This window comes from Drosophila subobscura, chromosome A (genome assembly GCF_008121235.1).
Source record: "Drosophila subobscura isolate 14011-0131.10 chromosome A, UCBerk_Dsub_1.0, whole genome shotgun sequence".
NCBI classification, from domain to species: Eukaryota; Metazoa; Arthropoda; class Insecta; order Diptera; family Drosophilidae; genus Drosophila; species Drosophila subobscura.
The window spans coordinates 10925056-10947317 of record NC_048530.1 but is presented as its reverse complement, the minus strand read 5'-3'; the positions used below and the strand labels follow the sequence as shown (position 1 = coordinate 10947317).

The window sequence follows — 22262 nt, the reverse complement described above, 5'->3', positions numbered from 1 at the left end:
GCGGCACTCTCTGGCTCTGTCTCTTTCCTCCGTTCCCATGGCACCCAAGTTCCCTTTCACTTTTTTCGTCTGTTTCTACGTTTCCCCGACTCACTCTTCCCGCAGCTCACCACCTTCCACTCCTACCCCACTCCACTCCAGTCTCTGTCCTTCTCTTCTTCTTTGAAACCTCTCGAACACCCTCACTCTGTCTCTTTCTATCGCACTCTGCATGCCATGCACCTTTTGGATCTACTTCCCTCCCCCACCTCGTACATAACGGCATTCCTGTTCTGTTATGCCAGCCAAGCATTGATCGAGCGATGCTCTTTCGTTCGATTTTCTCAATTAAAACAACGGCACTTTTTGTTTAGAAAGAGATGGCCAGTCAGACGGAGCGTAAGGTGGGGGGGCATGGACGGAGGGAGCAATGAGAAGCCATAAACAAAATGGTAAATGGAAATTTCCCCAATTACCGATCGCCAGCGGGCCCCCGCCGGCCATTTTGAAATCGAAGAGAATTAAAATTTTGTTTCTTGTTTTGTTGTTGTTGTTGTTAATTTATGATTGTTTTGTTGCTGCTGAAATTGTTTCAGGTTTATATTTAGAGAGAGCGAAAGGGCAGATACACTTTTCTTGCATGTTTTTATGTACATAAAAGCCATAGGAATAATCAGAGCGAGCCGCGAGGGCTCTACCAGATTCTACAAGATTAAATGTTAGGCAAAAAAAAATATATATTAAATGTAGATAACATTTAAAACATTAATCGTAGGATAAAATTACATTTTACAAGCTATAATTATGCATTTTTTGTTGTTGTTCTGATGGTTTTTTTTTTTGGTATGGTTTTCTCTTACACAAAGGCACAAAAATGTTTGGTTTTTTGGTTTTTTGGTTGTTTTGGTTTACATTAAGAACTAGGCAAAAAAAAAAATAGGGAGAGAAGTAGGGAAATACTTATAATACTTTTTTGCATGTACTTGGTTTAATTCCTCAACTGCTGCTAATACTTGTTCGATCTGCGATCGGTGCCCGGCGGTGATCGGGGGGCATCTAGCGGGGCACCAGGTCTATGTAGCTGTTGGGTCGCATCATCTGATGGTGGGCCGCCGATCCGTAGAAGGTCTGATAGCCGGCGGTCATTCCGTAGGCGGCGGCTGCCGCATGCCGCGACACCTTCAGCTTGTCGTACGCACTGGCGTAGGGTCCGTGACCATGGCCGTGGGCGTGATTGTGGGCGTGGCCATGATGATAATGGGCGGCAGCGGCAGCGGCCGCATTGTGATGGTAAATGGCCCCAAAGTTGCTCTGCTCCTGGGCATACGGCTGGCCGATGCTGCTGTAAATGCTGGCAGCCATTACCTGGGGAGTGCTGCCAGTCACAGCTCCAACTGCAACTTCTGTGCCCGTGCCTGTTCCTGTTGCGCCCGCCGCAGTGTCTCCCCCTGCTGCTGCTCCTCCTGGGACCGAAGCTGTGCTGCTGGCGGGGATTACAGCTGGCGGTGAGGCTGAGCTGGTGGAGTGCGGCGTCAGTGGATGGGTCTGGTAGGCATGGTGATAGCTGCCATATTGATTGTGGCTCTGATGATGCAACGCGGCATGTTGCTGCTGCTGCTGCTGCTGTTGCAGGTGATGTTGCTGTTGCTGGTGCTGTTGCTGCTGTAGTTGCTCCATTTGAAAGGACAACAGATCCGGCGAGTTGCCGGAAGCGGAGCTGCTCGAGGGCGTGGCTGGCAGTTGCATGCCACTCTGTTGCTGCTGCTGCTGCTGCTGATGGTGCTGCTGCTGCTGCTGCTGCTGTTGGGGATCCACATTAAGCTCTGTGCAGCTCAGGCTGAAGTTGTTGCTGCTTGTTCTTTCCTTGCCACTCAATTGCTGTTGCTGTTGTTGCAGTTGTTGGTGCTGCTGTTGTTGTTGCTGTTGCTGCTGCTGCTGTTGCTGCTGCTGCTTCATGCGAGCCTGGCTTTCATGGCTCATCGTGCTGCCGTTGGTGCTGTAAAGATAGCAGCCGAAACGGTTTGTAAATGTTAAACAGTTTCTCCCACTTAGATTTCAGGAAGTACCTAAACAAGTAGCCCAAGAGTTGCAAACAGTTTATCTCAAAGTGGTTTGGCCTAAAGTTACTTTAAATGAGCTTAAAATAACATAATTTGCATTGAAATGCAACGTTCAGAGCGTCAGCATGTTAACATGTTATCAATGCTGTTAGCGAGCTGTGTAACCGCTTGCTGTAACTGCTTGCTGTTACTGCTTGCTGTTACTGCTTGCTGTTACTGCTCGCTGCTACCGCTCGCTGTTACCACTGTGTAACTGCTTGCTGTAACCGCTTGCTGTTACGACTCCCTGCGTCGGCTCTGATATTGAAGCTGAAGCTGAACCCACGTGAATATACTTATCTGAATTGTCTGCTGATAAACATCTGCTCAGATCTAAACGATAATTCAAATGCCATTCCAATAAACACTTTTTGATAAGCGTTTGAGTTGAAACAGAATCCCTTAAACAATAATTATGTGAGCCAACAATTTGGAGCACAAACTTTGAGAAATGCTGAGCATTTTTTTTTTGATAAACATCAGGGCATAAACAATAGAAATGGCAGACCAGACCCCCTGATTTGTTTAGAATGTGTTGTGCTTGCCAGTTCCCCGTTTTCGACAAATATGAAAAGCCCTCGGAAAACGGAAAGAAATTGTTTATGCCGCCGTCCCATCTGTCAGTCGGGTCCCATCAGGCAGCGAGCATCGGGCATCATCATCAGCATTCCCATCATCATCCGCCGCTGGCTGCTGGCTGCTGGCTGTTCCACATTTTGAAGTTCTTTTGTTTTTGAGTTATTGTTTCCCTTTTCATTTATTTTCGAATATCTAGCTGGCTGCGACGCATCGGCGATTCCGGGAATGTCTTTGCCCGCCGTCGACGGAATGTCTAGTTCAACTTGTGCCTGCCATGTGATTGGACTTGGGAGCGACTGAAGGGGCCCACAGTCCACACAAGTGGGTCAATTTACTAACAAATTGTCAAGCCTCAGGGCTGGCATTAACCGAAATTTGAATAAATAAACTCACACATCGTTGGTGCCATCGTCCCGAAAACCTTTGGCGAAGGGATTGCTGGAAATCTTCAGCTGTGTCACCTGCAAATACGTAGAGAATTTATGGATGGTATTTACATATATATATGTATATTGTTTGGTCGGAATGCCGCAACGAATGCCAAACAAATAAATTAGATGCTCAGCAAATTAGAGAAAAATGTTTACAACTGGAATCTGGGAATTTGCATTGGGCAATGCTTGCCCGAGCCGAATACGCGCCGAAACTGATTGGCAATAAATCTGAGCGGGTCCAAGGAGTGCAGAGGCGGAGAGGAGGTGGCAAAGTGTTAGCGCCCACACTGAGCGCATAAATAATTTAAATACTTTTCAAGAATGTCTGGCTATAATTATAGAAAATATTCTCCCCGCAGCTCTGTTGCCAGAATTATGAGTTATATGCGAGACAATCCGAGTCCAGAGTCCATCGCGTTTGTCGTGGAACTTGCGGCGCAAGGATAAAACTTTACTTCGGCAATCTTCCACGCTTAAGTTGAACTTCGGGGGACACTTGCTCCGTTCCCCTGCACATTCTCGACTGCATTTTGATCGTTTTTGCACTTGCGTGAAGTAAACTTTCGGCATTTAATTGAATAAAATCGAATTCTGGCTTGCAACACTGTGTCCCCACGTTAAAAAGAGTTGTTGCAACCCAAAGTTACTCGATGGAAGTCAATAAGTAAAATAGTTTTTGGCTGCCTGCCGGCTGAGTGTGTCTCTGCGGTCGTTGCTGCCTCGCTGGGAGCACTCTCTCGAATAATGTTTCCTCCCGCATCCCTGCTCGCTGTAGATTATGGGAATGTCATAAACAATGAGGTCGAAACGGCGCAAAATGGTTGCGGCCTCTCCGCCGGTATGGCATGGCAGTGGGGGGGTTTGTGGCAGTGTGGCAGTGTGGCGGTAGGGAAACAATTCTTGGCACTCACCCGCTGGTTCTGGTAGGCAGTGACGGCCGTGAAGCTCGTCTCCGGGAAGACGAACGTGCGAAAGTGGCTCGAGTGCTCGTTCTCGTCCAGCGAGGCGTTCTTCGGTGGCAAGTAGACCAGGTGGAAGCGCGGCTGATAGCGATGCATCGAGTTCAGGATGATCTGGAGCGGAGAGGGGCAAAACATTAGCAGCCCGGTGGGGGTTGGGGGGAAGCTGCTGCAGGGCCTGCCACTCACATGTCCGTTCTCGTCCAGCTGGTTATTGGTTAGCTTCAGCTTGTCGAAGGACACGATCTGCTTCATCCAGTTGGAGCCGGCCGCTGGCGAGTCGGGGTGCACATGGATGCGGGGCGGCGAGATGGGATCCGCCTTGCCGGCCACCACCCAACAGGAGCTGTCAGGGATAAGGGATGAGGGATGAGGCATCAGTGGATGCCTCCGATCGCGTGTCCAGTGGGAAACTCACTTGTGAAAGGCGTAGCGATAGCGCTTGTCGTCCATCGGCACAAAGTCCATCATGCAGATGTAGGTGGCGTGGGGATCGAGGCCGCCGATGCGCACCTGGAACGTGGGAAACATGCGACGGCCCGTCTTCGTGATGATCATCTCGGTGCCCTGCGCATGGAACTGATCCCACAGCGCCTTCGTCTCCAGCACAACGATGGCCTGGGCCAGCGACGGGTGCACGGCCTCCGATTCCTGCCGAAGGATTTCAAAACAAATCAGAACTGGCCGAACACATCCTCACGACAATGAGCCAACAAATGTTCGTTTTCTGGACGCCACTTTGAAAGACTTAAGGGATTATTTGGCGGCTTTGAATTAACTTTAAAACGAATGCAAAAGCTCCACATAAATATTAGAAAAATGAAATTTAAGTGCACAAATAAATTTCGATTTAATTGCTAAGAAATATGCAAGATCTTAGAACGTTTTCGTACCCCTCTGGCATTGTTGCCGCTGCCTTGATTGCTGCTGGCTTTTGTGGCATTATTCTCCAAGTGATTGCTGTCTTTTTTGTGTTGGTTTTTGTTGTATTTCTTGGCAGGTGCACCCGCCGCAGTGTTGTCCCCCGTGGCCGGCTGGCTGCTGGCCTCATAGTCCGCCAGCTCCTGGCAGCCGGCATTTGGGTGGCTCAGAGAGCTGCTGCTGCTGTTGCTGTTGCTGCTGTTGCTGTTGCTGCTGTTGCTGCTGCTGCTGCTGGTTGCCGCCGCTGTGCCACTGCCGGCCGTTGTGTGCGTCTCGATGTCGGCCAATGTGGCATCAATCTGTTCCAGTGGCTTGTAAGAGCTGCGATCCTTGCCCGCCGTCTGTATGCAGGCTGTAAGGATTCAGGTTTAATTTTGTTCTTTACTGCAGATCTGCGAGGTGCCAACAGGAAAGTCAGCGTATTCCGCGTTGCGTTCTTTGGCAAATATTAGCCCATAAATCACACACACACACGCACACACAGCCACACACGCACACACACAAAGCATCTGAGATTTTGCTAATTTCATATTTAATTTGATTTATGCGTTTTAAAGTGGAAGACACGCCACGCCGCACAGAGAGGGCGGGAGGAACATGCCGCAATGAAGACGCCACGCCACGCCGGCGCAGAGTCGCTCCCCCTCTGCCCCCGCTGCACAATCCTTGCCTGTAAGGGGGCAAAAACTTACCCCACAGGCGACCCAATCTGGCCGAATATAATGAGCCGACTTTCGCTGGGCAAAAACGCAGCAAATGGGACAACATATCCAATTATAAAGAGGCGTCGGAGCAGCGGCTGCTCTTGCTGATTGAGACGCCTGCTCTAAATTTAGTATTTCCCTTCCCTTCCCTTACCATCCCTTCCCCACCCTCCAGAGCAGGCCCTGTGGCTGCATCTTTCGTGTTGCAAGTAAATGTGGCAATTAATTGTCAACGCTCCGGCGAGTGGCAAGGGGTCGTTCCCTGCTATCGTCGCCAATGACCCATGACAGGTCGACTGGCTGCCTCCTCCGGTTCGGTTTTCCCGCCATCAATTGTCGCTCAATGGGACACACTTTTCGGTTTGCTTCCTTTCGCGCTGCTGGCTGCGCGTTCTCGCGCTTGTTCGCGAATGAATTCGAAAATCAATTAACGTTTGGCACACAAAATCGTTTTTCTGTCACACGAAAACATCAAACAACAACAACAGAGGCGGAGGCTGAAGGCAGGAGGCAGTGGCAGAAGGCAGTGGCAGAAGGCAGTGGCTGAGCCAGAGCCAGAGGCAGAGGCGGCGACGAAATGCCTGCCACAAAGAATTCTCCCGAGCTAATTGCTCTGATTTCTGGGCTGCCATGGTTCGTGTATTTTGGTAATTGGCTTATCTCGAACGGCATTTCGGTGGCACTCGCCCCCAAGCCGCGGATTCACTGAGGCTCGAGGAGCCCCACTTCCACTTATGTGGAAGCTGTGATGAGCATTTTCTCAAGTGCTTTCAATTCAAATTGGACTTTTCGAATACTTAGAAATCGTTTTGGAACTACGAAAAGCACTCAAAACTTTATTCCACATGGTGTACATGGAGCTTTCGAGGCGTTTGGGCAATTATTAAATATTTGTTTCGCTTAAATTGGATTTTTCAATTAATTATTTTAATATTTTAACTCAGAAGCAGTTTTTCTTTTGTCTTTCACATGCAAATTGGATAATGAATAAAATATTCTTTTGCACATTTCGATTTCTGCATCAGTGAAGTTTTACGATGCGAATGATTTAAATATTTGTTGTTTAAGCGATGGGAAAATATGTAACTTTGATGCCAAAGCGCATCAATTTTCTGTTTCCGAAGTGCTCAAAGTCTCCTTTTTTAATTCCAGAAGCAGAACTTGTTTCAATCTTCATTGTCGCCGTGTAATACTTAGCCCTGTCAGCAAAGGAAAACTTTGGAAATAAGTGCGCTTTGAGCGAGTTCCATAAATGGTTCACTTTTGATGCACAAGTGATGGGAAACGCAGAAACGAAACGAAAGAAACTTACATGAAGTCTCTGGGGACATCAACCCACTACCGCGTCCCATTACCATGCATTCCATCCCATTCCCATGTATTCCTTCCCTTTGGCCAAGGTATCCACAGCTGATCCGAGACGACACTCACCTTCGATCTGTTTCATGGGGCTGAGGCCGCCGTTCGCGTAGGGCGTGGTCCAGTAATCGTTCGCGTAGCAGCTGTAGTCCGTTAGGTTGGCGCCCAGGCCGTTGTCCAGAAAGGGCATCGAGGTGCTCATCATGGCGCTGGCGCACTCCGTGGGACCCCTCAGGTGCGTCATTTGCGACCGACCGATGCCAACTCACAAAATCACAGGCAATCCTTATGCGGCGGATCTGGCAATTGCTGGCAACTTTTGGGTATCACAATAAAAAAAAAGGAAGCCTCACAGGACTGATTGTTGGCCCATTTATTTGGCTATTTGTTGCTGCTGCTGTTAGTTTGTTTTGGTTTCTTCTTGTTTGGATCTCAAACGTTTTTCGCGCAGTTGTCAAATTTGATTATTGAGCCGCGAACACGCTCGGACACACACCCCTGGGATGTACACTGGAAACTGCTTTATCGATCACACAAAAAAAATATATATATTTCATTCTCATTTGACGTTTCCACTTTGAGGCAATTCTTACACCAAAATTTGTTCTTGCTTTTTTTGTTTTCTTCAGATTTTCGAATCTTTCGCTTCTGCTTTATGGCCCGTTGGCGTTGACTGGCGAAAATTGTTGTCGGCCCGATCGAATCGAGTCGATCGATTGATTGACTTGAACTTCTTTTATTTGTTTCCTTATTTTGCTGTTGCCGTTGCGTTCTTTTGCAGAACTCTCTGGCTCTCGCTTGGCTGTTGTCGGAGGCGTTGAGTTGCCTCAATTGCCACCTTCTTCCGGCCAAGTGTGAAGTGATTTTTGACGATCGACTGCACACACGCGAATAATAGACATTTAGCTGTCTATCCAACGCACCGCACAAACTGATCCCAATTGATCTCAAACTGATCCGATGAAGATCCACTGGCTGCACCGTTCGCAGCGCTGCACACACATCCGTTCCGTCAGGCGATTGTCTGCCGAATGAGATGAGAGGAACTCTGCCGGAGACTGACTGCAGCGCACTTGAAAGTTCTCGCCCAGATCCAGTGGCTCTGGCTCTCATCTATCCCGTGCGCCAATCGCCGCCAGCAGCATCCAAATTTAGACAGGGCATCCATATGCCAATCGGCCGACCAATGAGCGCTGTGCCAGTGGCTGAGACCAAGGCGTCGACATGTGTTGTGCGCAGTGTCCGTGTTGTGCGTGGAGAGCAGCGATACAGTGGAGTCTGCCTTTGGGTGGTTTTTGGTTTCGTTTTCATGAATTAAATTTAAACCATAATGATCGTAAATATTAAATGGCATACAAATTAAGCTTTATTTGACCAAAGTTTAAGATTCGCTCTTCCATTCATCAGAAAAGGAACCACAATGCCAGGCTCCTCTGTGCTCTGGCTCTCCCTCTCTTTCTCTCTCTCTCTGTGGCGTGGGCGTGGTCTTCTGGCAGCGGGGATCTGTGTGTTGGGGCCACCGATCGCTTCTTGGGCTGCGTGCAAGTGGGCGTGCCGACCTGAGTCATTTGGAAAATGCGTTTAATTGGACTGCCGCCACATGTGTGGTGGTGGGGCTGCCCATAAATACAAATTGCGCCATAACCTCGACACTAAATAAACCGTAAAGAGGAATACGGAATAGCCGGAGAGAGACACAAATACTCGGCAGCGGGTGGGAGAGCGAGAAAAATGGCGTCTGTTTGGCATAGGCCCAAGGGGCGGGAGCGGGCGAGAGCTGGCTCCAGGCGCATGCGGTAGATGGTGGATGGTGGATGGTGGATGGGTTGAGTGGAGCTCGGCTGGCTCCCCGATGCGAGCCGATCCGAACCGAACCGAACTGAACCGATCAAAGCGAACCATTTGTTTCTTCTTTTTGTTGCTTTTGGTGTCTGCTTTTCATCAGCCACAGGCATTCAATTAACGGCACAATTGCAGCAGTGGCCTGGCCTGGCAGCCCTACACCTGATTCGATTTGTTTACACCCACAGATCGTGCTCTTCCTACTCTACTCCCGCATTTGTATGTGTGTGTGTGTGGATAAATCGCATAAATCTTGGCATCCAGTTGCGCCCAGGACTTGGCCATTTTCCACTTGCCGCACTGTTTACAATTATTTTGAGTTAAGTGGCTGGCTCCCCGGCCGAATGTTGCCTTGTGCGATTGGAATTGGATTGGGAGAGTCCATAAATAATTCATAAATTGCGGAAACGCCTCACTGAAACTGAAATGGTTATTACATTATTTGTTAATCATTCGCTTAGCCATAAACAAATGGCATTCAAATTGCCGAATTTATGGAATAACAATTCGAATTCCTGGCTCGATGCTCGATCCATCTTGTTTCTTTGCTGCAAATATGGGCCAACTCAATGCCAATCAGTTTAGAAGTAATCTCCTGCATGGATCCATTTTGTATTCTTTGTTTTCACTCACTTTATGTTCACTTTGCACAATTTGAACAAACGGAAAGCTGTGGCCTGAGCAGTGTTACCGTACGGAATGCAGCTTACACCGCTGGTCACACTCTGCCGCTAGCAACATCTTTTTTTTTTGCACATCGTTTTAGCAAACAGCAAACCGGTTTTCGGATCAACAATCTAAGTGCAAGGCAAGGATCAGGTCTGGGATGGAGCATCCACCCGTTGTTAACTTCAACATCTAATCTTTCGTCATTTAGCCAGGCGTCTAAAGTCAGATCCACATTTACCGCACGGCGCACACAGCAGCAGCACACGTGCGTTCAGTCGTATAAAATTCTAGTCCAAATTCGTAATTGGAAGCGTCAAGGAGGCAACAAAATGCAAGTCTGTGTGCAGACACGTGATGGCAAGAGGTCCCTCTACAAGTCGCATCGCTACGGCACCGCGGGCGACCTGAAGCTCCAGATCGGGCAGGTGCTGCACGTGCCCATGGGCTTCAGTCGGCTGGTATTCAAGAAGATGATTCTCAAGAACCGCGATAAGCTCGAGGATGTCGGCGTGAAGCACATGTCCACGCTGGACCTGTACTGGCAGCCGCTTATCGCCACCGAGAAGCGCATGCGCGAAATCGAGCTGGAGGAGGAGCTGAAGGCATTGGAGGGTCTGCTCGTTCACGAGCACATGACGGAGTCATACGATCAGATGCTGAAGACGGGCGGCATTTCCAAATCGAGACTAAACCACCTTCGCCTGGTCGAAGCCGCTTCGGCGGCCTCCCTCATTCAGCCCGTTCCGAGCCCCGCTCCATTCATTCCAGCGCTTGCCGGTGACGGCACCAACGATCAGTCGCTGGAGAAGGATGATGAGAAAGATCTTGAGGTGAGCTCCGAGATCTCAGACGATGAGGTGGAGTTATGGGACATGCTGCGGAATAATTCCAATCAGAGTTCGCCTGACGAGCTGCCCTGCAAGGATGAGCTGGCCGTCAGCGGTGCTGTCTTGGAACTGGAGCCGGTCGTGCAGGTTCAGCCAAAGTTGGAGGCGAAGGACTCTCAGGATTGGAGCAAGCTGGAGGTGCGTCAGGAGTCTCGCGACTGGAGCCAGCTTGAGGAGCAAAAGGAGTCTTCGGAGCTAAACGAGCCGCAGACATGGGACGAGATCTTAGAGGACTCGGACACTGACACGAATAATGAGCAGATCATTGCTAATTCTCATTAAACTCACACAAATCTCAAGCAACAAGACAAAAGGCACCAAATATCAGTTACATTTCCACACCAAAATTCAAACATTCCGACAGATCAAAATAATTTCCACATTTTCATTCCAATTTGCAATAAAATCCGTTTCACGTTGCTGCCTCAAGGGGAGCATCGATGAGAGTCCACGTCAATATTTTGCTGATCTATTTGCGTAGTTCAATTTGGAATGCCAGCCAGAAGGAACCCAAAAACAATAAGAAAACAAAAAATAAACCCAAAGACACTGAAAAATAATTGACAAACATTTTGGAGGCGTCGACACATTTATGCAGCGCCCCTCCATTGGCGTGGAGCTTCCGGTTCGCTGCCAAGAGTGGAGGACCGGGAACTGTCAACTGCGTTTCTTGGGGGTGTCAAGTGCTGAAGTGCCCCGACCGTTGGCACCTCATAAAATCGAAAGCAAACAAAAGTGTTTGATCAATATTTCGCTTCCCCTCTTTTCCATTACAAATTTGTATCTTTATTTTTGCTTTCGTCTCTCAGTTCTTGGTGTGGCTCAAAACGCAAACAAAGGCAGAGTGGGACTTTTATACAATTAAAAAAAAAAAAATGCATAGCTAATAGAATGCACGAAAAAATGTATCTTTCGATGCTCTCACGGACAAATGAATGTCCCCAGAGACGAGGGCACCTACAGCATCCAGGCGGTGAGGAGGCCCATGAGGAGCAGCGACATCGACAGCATCAGCTGGGCACTGGAGTCGCGAGCCAGGGGGATCAGTGTGTCGTTGGCCTGCAGGAAGTTGCAGCCGCGACCCGTGCACGTGAAGCAGTTGCCATCCTTGATGCACTGCTTGTTGGCCTGGGCGGTGCTGAGGCAGCCGCGCTGGAAGGAGCCGTCAGCGGTGCGGTTGCTGTTGCGAATGTAGCAGAGATCGCCCAGCTTGTAGATGGGGCAGATGGAGGCGTGGTCGTACACCTGAGTGGCACATGCCGAGGAGGTGGAGTTGCCCGAGCACTGGAGGCACTGGGCACGCGACGAGGGGAACATCTGGCGGTTGCAGCCCTCCGTGTAGGTGCAGATCTGGCACTCCAGCTCATTGTTGCACGCGGCCTTGGTGGCGTTGGTCAGATCTTTGGCACAGCCGCGAATGGTGACGCCATCTATGGATTGGATTGGGAATAGGAGTTCGATAAGCAGTGCAGGCAAAACGCTAAAAAAAAAAATACTCACCCAGAACGCGCACGAAGCACTCTGATCCGCCGATGGACTCGGAGCAGTTTTTGGTGAACAGACTGAGGGGATCGGTGGCGCAACGGGGCTCGGTCTTCGAGTTGCACTGGATGCAGCCATCTGCGAATTTAGCGAGGGGAACGTTGCGTTTGCTTTGAGTCATGGCTAGACCTGATTAGATTAGATTAGTGTTTTTTTTTGTGTGTAGCCTTCGGCCCATCCAGCAACAGTTATGCTCGTCGAAATACCATCCAAAAGCAAGCCGCGTGGGCACAGTACAGTACAGTGCCTGCCACTGGACCTGTTCCATTTGCTTTTGCTTGACTTTCAGCGCTTTCCCTATGCTCGTGGCACGCACTGTCCCTTGGAGCCAGCCACAGCAGTTCTTATCTCGTTTTCTCGCCCATACCCATCGATTCTTATCGACCAAGCGTGTACATAAACCAGAAAACCGAAAATGAGTCAACACGCACACACTCTCACATTTCTATATGTCTCCACAGTCCGATTAGCCAAGTAAATACACAAAAACGGACACAAAATTTGGAAACTATTTGGAACTGCACTTGCTTAGCTTTCGCTTGAAGTTTGTTACACATGGAATTGGAATATGGAACGGATGGCATGGAATACGTGCAGCACATTTACGCAGAAACTTTCCAGTTCTTCATTTAACTATTTATTGTCAAAGATAAAGACAGGAGAAACAGTGGGGTAGATACAAGATTTAAGTTTGCTCAATATCTGTAGGATCTGCCGAATGCCGACTATGGCGGGGCCTTCGTGTTAGATTCTCTCAATTCTCTTTTCGCCTATGCTTCGTCTCTGACCGAGACCAGCTGCGCAAAGGGTTTGTCATTGACGGCAGGTAGAAGTCGCGACTCTCGAACAGTGGGCCGATTCAGCTTGTTAAATTAATAACTGAATGAGAGTTCAATACAGTTTTTTGCAAAATGACACATTTATCTACTTTGAGTGCTGAGTCCCCACTGTGCCGCGCCAAAGACTTTAGCGCTGGACGAGGCATTTCGTAGGCGAAGGACAGCCTAAAAGAGAATTGTGAAGCGTAAAACGTCCAACGAAAATTGAAAAAGCGTTTGCTCCTCAGTGCAATATCTTTCTATTGTTTTAGTCTTTGATTTAGAATATACAATTCATTTCGAAGTAACAAATATGTGCGCATAGATATATTTATGTATCTACTTATGTTTGTATTTTTGTGCAGTGTAACACGAATAAAATAACAACAGAAATGCCATTTCACCATATTTCATGCACTGCTTGTACATGCATACATACATATGCATGCGTGTATAGTTATGCATGTACATACATATGTGAAAAATATTCCCAGTTGCCGGCGAGTTACAGCACTGTGGGATAAGAGAAAACAGTTACCATGGACTCAACTCGGGTGTAGGCGATTGATAAGATACGCTGCCTTTTGGCTGGATTTCGATTTGTTATGTCTGTGTGTGTGTGTGTGTGTTTTTTTTTACCCGCCGCCGACTCTTATCACAGTTTCTTATATAATGCACTTGTAATTTGAACCAACAAAAAATAAATAAAAATGTTCCCAATGCGATATTAAATCGGGGAGAGGGGAATAAACGATCAAAAAGATTTACCACAACTGATGTAGGTCAGAAAACACAGGGAGGCAATCAACAACAAATAGAACTTCATATTTGATATCTAATTGCAGACTCTAAACTGAACGAGTTTACTGAAGGAAGGTGGGGAGATCGAGTAGCGACACGGAGTAAAGCTGAAAATGGACTGAGTGGAGAGTCCGTTGGCTAGCTTGGCATCGGGGCGCGGTTGGAGCTTGCGGGTGCCGATAAGATAGCACATTCGACATGATTCGTAACCGAGTGTGATAGAGGTAAGAAATGGGAAGTGGGTGGCTAGGGGAACACACACACACACGTACATAGTCCCTTACGAATCACTATTAATTGATTTGATATGGCTGCACATTTCAAATTTTGCCGCGCGGAAATGTTGAATGCCTATCGATGTCAGCCTTGTAGGTCGCGGAACGCCACTGTTGACTCCGCGGTATGCGTACCCCACACAGCTGCTGCAGGAGTATGTGTGCGTGTAAGACACAAGAATGAATGTGAATGCACGCATTGTTATTTTTTAGCCCTCGAAACCGATTTTGTCTTGACTTGCACACTGTCAACTTTCTCGCGGGCATCGAAATTGAGAAATTGCATTTCCGATCATGGACACACACATTTACGGTATATTGTGAAAATAAGAAGGTATATTTCGGTACATTTTTTTAGTGTCAGACGGTATATTTTATCGATAAGTCGGTGGTCACACTGGTGGTTACACTGGTCCCAGTAAAATTTACAAAAAAATCACTATATCTGCATAAATAAACTGTGTGTCGACTTTCGCAACAATGTCTGCGACGCCAGGTACACCTGGAACACCCGGCAGCCTGGCCATGGAGATGGTCAAGGCCCAGAACACGGCACTGGCAGATTTCAAGAAGCCCACAGATCTCGTGCGACGCAAAAACAAACCGAAAATCCTCAGCGAAGAGCAGTACATAGAAGAGATGTCGAAAATCATACAGCGCGACTTCTTTCCCGACCTGGAGAAGTTGCGGGCCCAGAATGATTACCTAGAGGCCGAGGCGCGTCGTGACTTTCTGCAAATGGCGGAGATACGGGCACGGTACAGTCTGGGTCGGATTCCAAGGATGGGCAACCGGAACGGACGGCGCAACAACCGTAACAACAATGGTGAGTCGGCGGTAAAAGAAGTTTCCCTATCACTCCTTTGTGTTTCCCTCTCGTTAGCCATGTCCCCGGCCACCTTTGAGACGCCCGTAAGCCAGGGAAGCCGCAGCAACACACCACTGCAACGTGCGGACACTCCGTGCTCCACCACCAGCAGCAGTAGCGCTCGCAGCTCGGCCGAGGGCAGTTCATTGTCGTCCAAGATGTCGCTGGATGCCTTTCTGCAGAGCTACACGAGCGAGGACAATCAGAGCTTCCAGGAAATCATTGAGACGGCCGAGGAGAAGCTGCGCCAAAAGTATGCCCTGCTCTACAATCACGAGCAGCTGTCCGCGGATCAGCTGGCGCGTGCCCTCATGCTGCCCAGCATCGAGAAGCAGTTCGAGGAGCCCGATCCGCTGAGGAAGATCGAGACCTGGAAGTACACAAACATGAACTCTGTGATGTATGTGCCGGATGGCGTTGAGTTGACCGAGGAGGAGCGTGTGCAGGCAGCGGAACGTCGCATGAGCATCCAGCACGAGGCCACCCGGCTGCCAGAGAGTCTGAGCAACCAGCGTGAGGTGGAGAGTAAAAAGGTTGCGGATGGTGAAAACAATTCCACGGAGCCACCACGCATACGCGGCTTCTCGCTGCTGCGATCTCCCTCACCCCATCCCGGTGTGGCCTTCTCCCCCATCATGACATGGGGCGAGATAGATGGCACGCCCTTCCGCCTGGACGGCGGCGACACTCCGCTGCGTCCCACCCAGGGACCCTCGTTCCGCATCAACGAAAACTCTCGCCGCGAGAACATTGCCATAGCCCTGGCCGAGAGGGTCAGCGAGAAGATGCGCAACCAGAAGCAAGTGGCACTCGACACTGCACGACGCAACATCAGCTCACCGCTGATACGCACGAACATGGAGCGTCTGGCCAGCATGTCCCCAGCCGCGCAGCATCTGGCCACTGCCAAGCTGGGGCTGCGCGGCACGCCCAGTCTACGACGCACACCAACGCCGGGCCAGGCGTCCAGAAAGCGGAAGATCACGCCCGGCCTGGTGAAGAGCACAACGCCGCTGGGCAAGCCGAGAAGGATCACAACGCCAACCAGCAACACCATCATCGATACGGGCTCCACAATCACAGACGATCTGCTCAAGATACCCATAAAGCCACGCAGTGCAGCAGCGGACTTCTTTTAGCTGTCGAACAATCAATTCATTTGTTGCGTTTACATTTTAATATACAAAAATACCCAATGACCAAAGTGTAAAGTGTAAAATGTGACAGCCGTCTAGGTCTCCACTGGATCCCTGTAGTCGACATGGTCGCCAGACTGGAAACGTTGCGCTGCGAGCACCTGGAGGAACCGCTGCGTTGTCTGTGCCGTTGTCAGCATTGTCTTGGACTCGCGCTGCTCCCGGAACATGGCCACCACGGCGGGATCATGAGCCTCGCGCTGCACCTGCACCGTCATTTGGGTGTCAATCATGCCGGGCGCATAGTTGAGCACCAGCGTGTCCGGTGCTGTCTCCTCGGTGGCCAGCACACGGAAGTACATCTCCCTGGCCGCCTTCACGGTGCAATAGTGGGCCATCGAGGAGATTGGTGCTATGGCCGCCAGAGTGCTCAGGTTCACGACCAGCTTGGGAATGCCGGCAAATGTGCGCATGAACTCGCAGTTGAGGGCAATGGCGGAGGAGACATTGGTGTGGAAATACTCCTGCAGATACTCCGTGTCGCCAATCTCTCGAGCACGCTTCGATGTGTCACCCACAGTGCCGGCATTGTGAATGACAATGGCCCGCTGGAAGTCACCCGAAGACACCTGCGAGTCCTTAAGGATGCGTGCAAAATCTTCAGCCTTGGCTGTGGCCAACTCCAGCGCGAAAGTGTGCACCGACAGTTCCGGATTTTGCTTCAAAATTGTGTCCTTTGTCTCCTCGAGCAGCGGCTGGCTGCGTCCCAGCAGCACAACCACCGAGCCCAGGGCTTCAATGCGCTGCGACAGCTGCTGGGCAAACTCGCGGCCAATGCCACGCGTTGCCCCAGTCACCAGAAGATATGTTTTTTGCTTCAGATCCATGCTGGGACTTGACTTGACTTTCTAATTTGCCAAATACAAGCGGCAGGCAGGCAACAGTTGTTAAGCTGGACAACTATCTGTGGGTCGTAATCGATATTTTCCAGTTTGAGCTTTGATAATTGCAAAGCAGTACCAGCAAGCAGTGCTGTAAAACAGTTAGAAAACACATTCTTCTCCCACGACCCAGCAGCAGTCGCTGTTTAAACCTTATTTTCTAATAAATGAAATAATTGGTAGTCTCTCCAGTTAGTCAGTCTTGTAGAAAATTGATTCATTATTCGAATTAAATTATAAATGCATTGTTGATAGTCCTAACTAATTGGCAATATCAAATCGAATACCTAAATTGAGGAATAGTGCAATAAGCCAAGAAGCAGTTTGCAGTCATTTTCTGTATGCTTTCAACTTCTAATGAATTCCTTAATTTGTATGTCCCAAAAGTATGCCTTGCAGAGTAGAACGAGGGATCTGTGCATTAACAGCCTAGCCATTACGTTTCTGCGACTAGACTTCCTATATATTGGCAAAGAGATGAGGGGGCAAACGAGATAACGCGAAAAGTCTTTGCCCACAAGCTGCGAGTGCCATATGAATTGAGTCCCCCTTATCAAGATTGATGTGGGACCCACCCGGCAACAGTATACTGATCTCGTGCCTGCCCTGGCGCACCCCACATACACTTATCAGTGAATTCGATGGTAATGTCTGGAAGTGGACCTATTATATATGTACAGACTTCAACGCTGATTCATAAACGGAACAGGCGAGCGCAAGGAAGATGCGGGCCAATGTACGTTGGGGATCTTCCCAGGGGGATCTTTCGATTCAACTGAAATTTAGCTTATCTTGAAGGGGGTTTCTACAAACAAGTTTGTAGAACTACCTAAAGTTCTTTGAACTTATAGCTTCTGCCTAAAGGATTAATTTTGCTTTCTTATGGGTTTCCTCGTAATCAATTCCATCTAACAATCGTCTCTGCAGCTCATACTTCATCATGATCATCATGCACAAACTTTCCTTTAACTTTTCCCTACCCGAAAACACACAAATAAAAATCATTTTAGCTTTTTTCGCTCAGTTTCCTTTCCGAGTTTCTCGCTCTTCTCCACCTCCACCTCCAGTACCGGGGCCAGCAGCAGTTTATTCATGTCCAAATCAATTAAATCAAAAGCAGCATCCAAGTCGTGCAATATGGTTAGAAACGAGTCCATCAGGGACACAGTCCACCGCCAGGTTTCTACTCATAAAACGAATGTGTCGTAGTAGTCGACATCGTGACCGGAAACGAAGGAGATCTCCTCCAGAATGTTGATCAGCTTGAGGGTGGCCTGCAGCGGCTGGACACGTGGCAATTGCAGGATCTGTGGCGATGCTACCAGGGACTCCGGGGTAATCACATTGCCGTTGACATCGCACTGAGTCTGATGGGAGTCGAGCAGGCCGGGGGCATAGCTGAGCACATGGACATTGTGGCGAGACTCCTCAGAGGCCATGGCACGGAAGTACATGTCCCTCGCACGCTTGCAGGAGCAGAGCAGACCACTGTGGATCAGCGGACGCACCAGCAGCGACGAGGTCACATTGATGGCCAGCTTCTGCACGCCAGTCAATTGCTTGCAGTGCAGCCAGCGTTGGTTCAGGGCCACTGGGGCATACAACTGCCGCTGGACATAGGCGGTCCAGTCCTGCGACAACTGTGGCTCCATCAGCACTTCGGTGGCGGCCAAACCCTCGTTGTGCACAATGATGGAACGCTCGAAACTGCCGGAGGATGCTTGCTGCAGGGCCTGCTCCATCAGCTCCACACCATTGGAGTGCTGCTCGTCCAACTGGCCCGTCCTCAGCTGCACCTTATCCGGCTTCAGCTGCTCCCTGAGCAGCTGCTCCAAGGCAGAAAGTTTAGCCTGGTCATCGTCCAGGATGAGGGCAACCGATCCGGGTGCCAAACGACTGCATAGCTGCAGGGCCAGTGTCTGACCCAAAGGGTTTGAGCTGCCACTCAGCACCAGGAAGGTGCGCATATTTAGATCCATTCTTTTTGCTGCCATATTTAGTTGGATGAGGACTCTGAGCAGGATTCCCGGACTTCGTGTGGAAGAAGAGCACCAAAATTTTCTACTTGCGTTCACTTGCGGCTGTACAACTGTACTGAATGGGAAGCAGTTCTCGGCTCTAACAGCTGGACTCTGTTCGGGAAGATAAGCAGTACACTTCCAATGAACTAGGTGGGAAACACACATACACATGTACATATATAAATATTATTTACTTGAAGATTTGTGTTCATCTATGGCAAGCCTGGATCTTGTGGTTACGCCAGCTCAGCGCTTATTTGCCATAGCATCTCCTGATAAGACGGTTCTGTCCGGGCTGCCAGCCATTAACCTGTAAATTGCCCATTAACCGGCAGAGTTTTTCGGCAACGAAATCCAGACAGCTGACCTCTGGCATCCTTCTCGGCATGAATCCAACTGCTGATCGCTGGACTATTTTCGTCTTTGATTCGGCAATGTGAAAGTGGGGGGGCGGAGGCGACTGAACCCGGTTGTTGTTGTCTGATACGACAGCTAGTCAAGGCCACGGCCATTACTGAAAAGAGGTTAGGTCAAGTGGGAGATTAATTTTTCTATTAGAATATTTACATTATGCATGCACACGCCGTTATTTATGTTATCGCTTTCAGTCATCGAACATCGATTGCATAATGAATCGGTAATACATACATATGTATGCATGTAAGTATGTGTGTGCTTACACATGTTTGTGTATGTATGCAATTCTAAACAAATGCAAGTGCGATCGATCGTAATTAAATTACTTGTTACATCAGTTAACATGCACCAAGATGCCGCCTAAAGACGTGGATTGTGAATTATATTGCAAATAATGTGTACCAGATTGTTTCGATATGCACGCACACACCCACACTCGCACAAACAATGTTAAAATCCGAAAACAATAACAGCCCAGAAATTGGGTTAACGGCCTAATTCCGTTTCTTTAGCGTCTGCTCCCGGGGGTCAATTCGCGAGATGACGCTGACCCAATTTATGGATTGGGAGCACGCAGCTACAGCTAATCGCAATAAATATGTACATATATGTACAATAATTCGTATGGCATTTCGACTTTGTCGCAACTTCATTGTTAATATTTGTCGCTGGCGACTTGGTGGCGATATGAAATTCTATGGAATTCACTAGATTCGTTTGTTTATGGTGATTTTGCTTTGTATCAATATCAGGTTGGGCACTACCCAATTCGGGGGAGCACGTACCTACTGGATGAAAGCAGCGGCGGTGGCGGTGGCGATGGCGGACGGCGTGGCTGCTGCTGCAGCATCAGCAAACAGCGCCCGAATCTGAGCCTGACCCTGGTGGGCCAGACAAAATCAAAGCGAGAAAGCGTTGTGCTTGGACCATGTGAGATGCTGCATTGAACCTTAACCATGAATGGCCAAGATTTCATTTAGCCCGAATTGAGAGAGAAACGGTCACAACAACAAAAACCACGAAACTAATGCATGTTCTGAGAGCAATTGCAATGACAAGAACCTAAGCAGCGTTTCTCAATCTTCTGGGGTATATAAAACGTGTGGACCGCCTCCATAAGCAGTTCAAACTTTTAACGAGCACCGAGCGGCACGCGACCGATAAGAACCAAGCCAAGAAGCCAAGATGCAAGCCTGTAAACTGTTTATATCATTGCTGCTGGCAATGCACTGCACTCAAGCGGTAAGCATAACGAAGGAGAGAGCGAGCACGAGCTATTTGTTTTGAACGGGACCGTTACCGGGACTAATTGTGCGTGTGCAAGTGAGACGACTATTGTGACGCTGAGTGCCAACACTGCTGACGAAATTCTAGGTTTTTTGTTTTGCAATGAAAGCTAAATGTGTTTGATTTCCGTTTCTCCATCGTTATTACAGTTGCTGGCTGCCTGTGTGTGCTCGGAGAAGGGTACCGACTATTGCCAAAGCTGCCAAGGACCGACAATTGTGCGTCCCAAGCCCCGCTACTATGAGCCCAGTGAAGTGAATCTCTCGCCGATCGGTGACAATTGCTGGTGCAGCAAGCAGCTGATTGAGCCCGCCCAACTGCCAAAGACCTGTGGAAAAGTACGTGATATCTTTCAATATGTGCATGCCTTCAACAACCTCTTGGGCCGCCGAATGCTCGAGGGTGCACTCGAAGCCAAAACACTGGCGGCTCGCCGTCTGGCCGAGCGTCTGCAGCGTCTGGAGCATATCGATTGCTACAAGAGGCGTCCATCCGGCTATCAATATCAAATCTAACTCCATGACTAACCACCCATTCTAGTTTAAGCCTTAGAATAAGTCCTAGAACCAGTAACTAAATGATAAATGCAACCAGTGCGCCCACATCCATCATCAACATGAGCAACATCAACATCATCATCCTCAAGTACATTTAGTGTTTCCGCATCGAATATATTTTATCGGAGAGCCGCGCGAGCGAGTCGTGGGTTGGAATACTAACCAGTGCTTCAGCTATGCCTCATCATCGTAAACTTCACCATCATTATGCTCTTCGCCGTCATCATTATCGCTCCGTACGTGCTTCCGAGCAACAGCAATCTGAAATGATAGAAACCAAATTCGATACCTTATAACGATACCCTCCCGAAACTCTCGATCATTTACACACAGACGACACCGTGCAAGCCCACCTGCTCATGCCAACAAAGCACCGATAGCTACAGCAGCAGCTCCAGCTCCAGTTCCAGCTATGGCAAGTAAGTGGATCCATTCCCATCATGGAACCCATATTCAACTGCTTCGTTCACAGCATTGCCTATTCGGCGGAGAAGACGGAAGATAACAGCCCGGCCGCAGATCCCATTAGTGTGAGCCTGGCAGCCCAGGCCGGCAAGGCCATCAATGTGCCCGAGGCTAAGCTGGCCTTTGGATTCGCCCAGAAGCCTGTGGATGGTGTGCAAAAGGTTCACTTCTCCAATGTGCCCGAGGAGAATCTGTTCAAGCTGAAGAGCGAGGTCATCACCCTGAAGAAGCCCAACTATGTGGCCAAGCAGGAGGAGGAGGAGGAGTACATCGAGGAGGAGGAGCAACAGCAGTCCTCCGACGATGACCCAACACCACAGTTGACCTACAAGCAGCTGGGCTACATCACCGAGCAGTACAAGAACCCAAAATTCAAGAAAATAAGCAGCTCCCGCTCGAGCTATGCCTCCAGCAGCTACGCCTCCAAGAGCTCCAACGATGGCTACGGCAAGGTGGCCGGCAAGGTTTCCGTTGACTGTGGCTTCAAGCCGGGCCGCATTACCTCCTACCGCAATGCGAATCGCCAGGAGCCTGATGCTGGCAGCTGCTATTAGGCATTGTCTGCCTCCTCTCACACTTCCGATTGTAAATAATTATTTATTTATGTTAAGCAATGAATGGATGTTGCTTGGCTGTCTTAGAGCTTAAATACATAATTGTACTAGCATGTACTTTCCACTATTTATGCAAGCAAACAGTTTA

The 22262-nt window shown here is 49.1% G+C and overlaps 7 protein-coding genes across 8 annotated transcripts; 3 read left to right on the top strand and 4 right to left on the bottom strand.

The window, feature by feature from the left end:
• Positions 1–880: 880 nt before the first annotated feature.
• On the bottom strand, positions 881–8081 carry LOC117902694 (T-box protein H15). The gene is made up of 7 exons (XM_034814239.1): positions 7107–8081; positions 4944–5323; positions 4469–4701; positions 4240–4396; positions 4003–4164; positions 3051–3118; positions 881–1975 (listed from the first exon to the last, which is right to left on the bottom strand). The coding sequence occupies exons 1-7, from the start codon at positions 7276–7278 to the stop codon at positions 1036–1038; spliced, it is 2112 nt and encodes a 703-aa protein (XP_034670130.1). The 5' UTR covers positions 7279–8081; the 3' UTR covers positions 881–1035.
• A 1700-nt stretch (positions 8082–9781) lies between these two features.
• On the top strand, positions 9782–10848 carry LOC117892703. Its single transcript, XM_034799118.1, has one exon. The coding sequence runs from the start codon at positions 9875–9877 to the stop codon at positions 10712–10714; it is 840 nt and encodes a 279-aa protein (XP_034655009.1). The 5' UTR covers positions 9782–9874; the 3' UTR covers positions 10715–10848.
• A 347-nt stretch (positions 10849–11195) lies between these two features.
• On the bottom strand, positions 11196–13725 carry LOC117901383. Of its 2 annotated transcripts, none has more exons than XM_034812113.1 (3): positions 13561–13725; positions 11933–12103; positions 11196–11862 (listed from the first exon to the last, which is right to left on the bottom strand). In XM_034812113.1, the coding sequence occupies exons 1-3, from the start codon at positions 13616–13618 to the stop codon at positions 11390–11392; spliced, it is 702 nt and encodes a 233-aa protein (XP_034668004.1). In that variant the 5' UTR covers positions 13619–13725; the 3' UTR covers positions 11196–11389. The 2 variants fall into 2 exon arrangements, with proteins under 2 accessions (XP_034668004.1, XP_034668013.1); XM_034812122.1 differs by having other exon boundaries at positions 11933–12052; positions 13561–13724.
• A 523-nt stretch (positions 13726–14248) lies between these two features.
• Positions 14249–15927, top strand: LOC117898238 (splicing factor ESS-2 homolog). The gene is made up of 2 exons (XM_034807481.1): positions 14249–14694; positions 14752–15927. Exons 1-2 carry the CDS (start codon positions 14349–14351, stop codon positions 15873–15875), a joined length of 1470 nt encoding a protein of 489 aa, XP_034663372.1. The 5' UTR covers positions 14249–14348; the 3' UTR covers positions 15876–15927.
• Positions 15928–15935: 8 nt separating this feature from the next.
• LOC117898244 (sepiapterin reductase) lies at positions 15936–16827 on the bottom strand. Its single transcript, XM_034807494.1, has one exon. It carries the CDS (start codon positions 16757–16759, stop codon positions 15968–15970), a length of 792 nt encoding a protein of 263 aa, XP_034663385.1. The 5' UTR covers positions 16760–16827; the 3' UTR covers positions 15936–15967.
• Positions 16828–17863: 1036 nt separating this feature from the next.
• On the bottom strand, positions 17864–18923 carry LOC117895561 (sepiapterin reductase). Its single transcript, XM_034803276.1, has one exon. It carries the CDS (start codon positions 18805–18807, stop codon positions 18001–18003), a length of 807 nt encoding a protein of 268 aa, XP_034659167.1. The 5' UTR covers positions 18808–18923; the 3' UTR covers positions 17864–18000.
• Positions 18924–20271: 1348 nt separating this feature from the next.
• LOC117895553 lies at positions 20272–22250 on the top strand. Its single transcript, XM_034803262.1, has 4 exons — positions 20272–20493; positions 20688–20876; positions 21429–21514; positions 21568–22250. The coding sequence occupies exons 1-4, from the start codon at positions 20437–20439 to the stop codon at positions 22112–22114; spliced, it is 879 nt and encodes a 292-aa protein (XP_034659153.1). The 5' UTR covers positions 20272–20436; the 3' UTR covers positions 22115–22250.
• Positions 22251–22262: the final 12 nt, after the last annotated feature.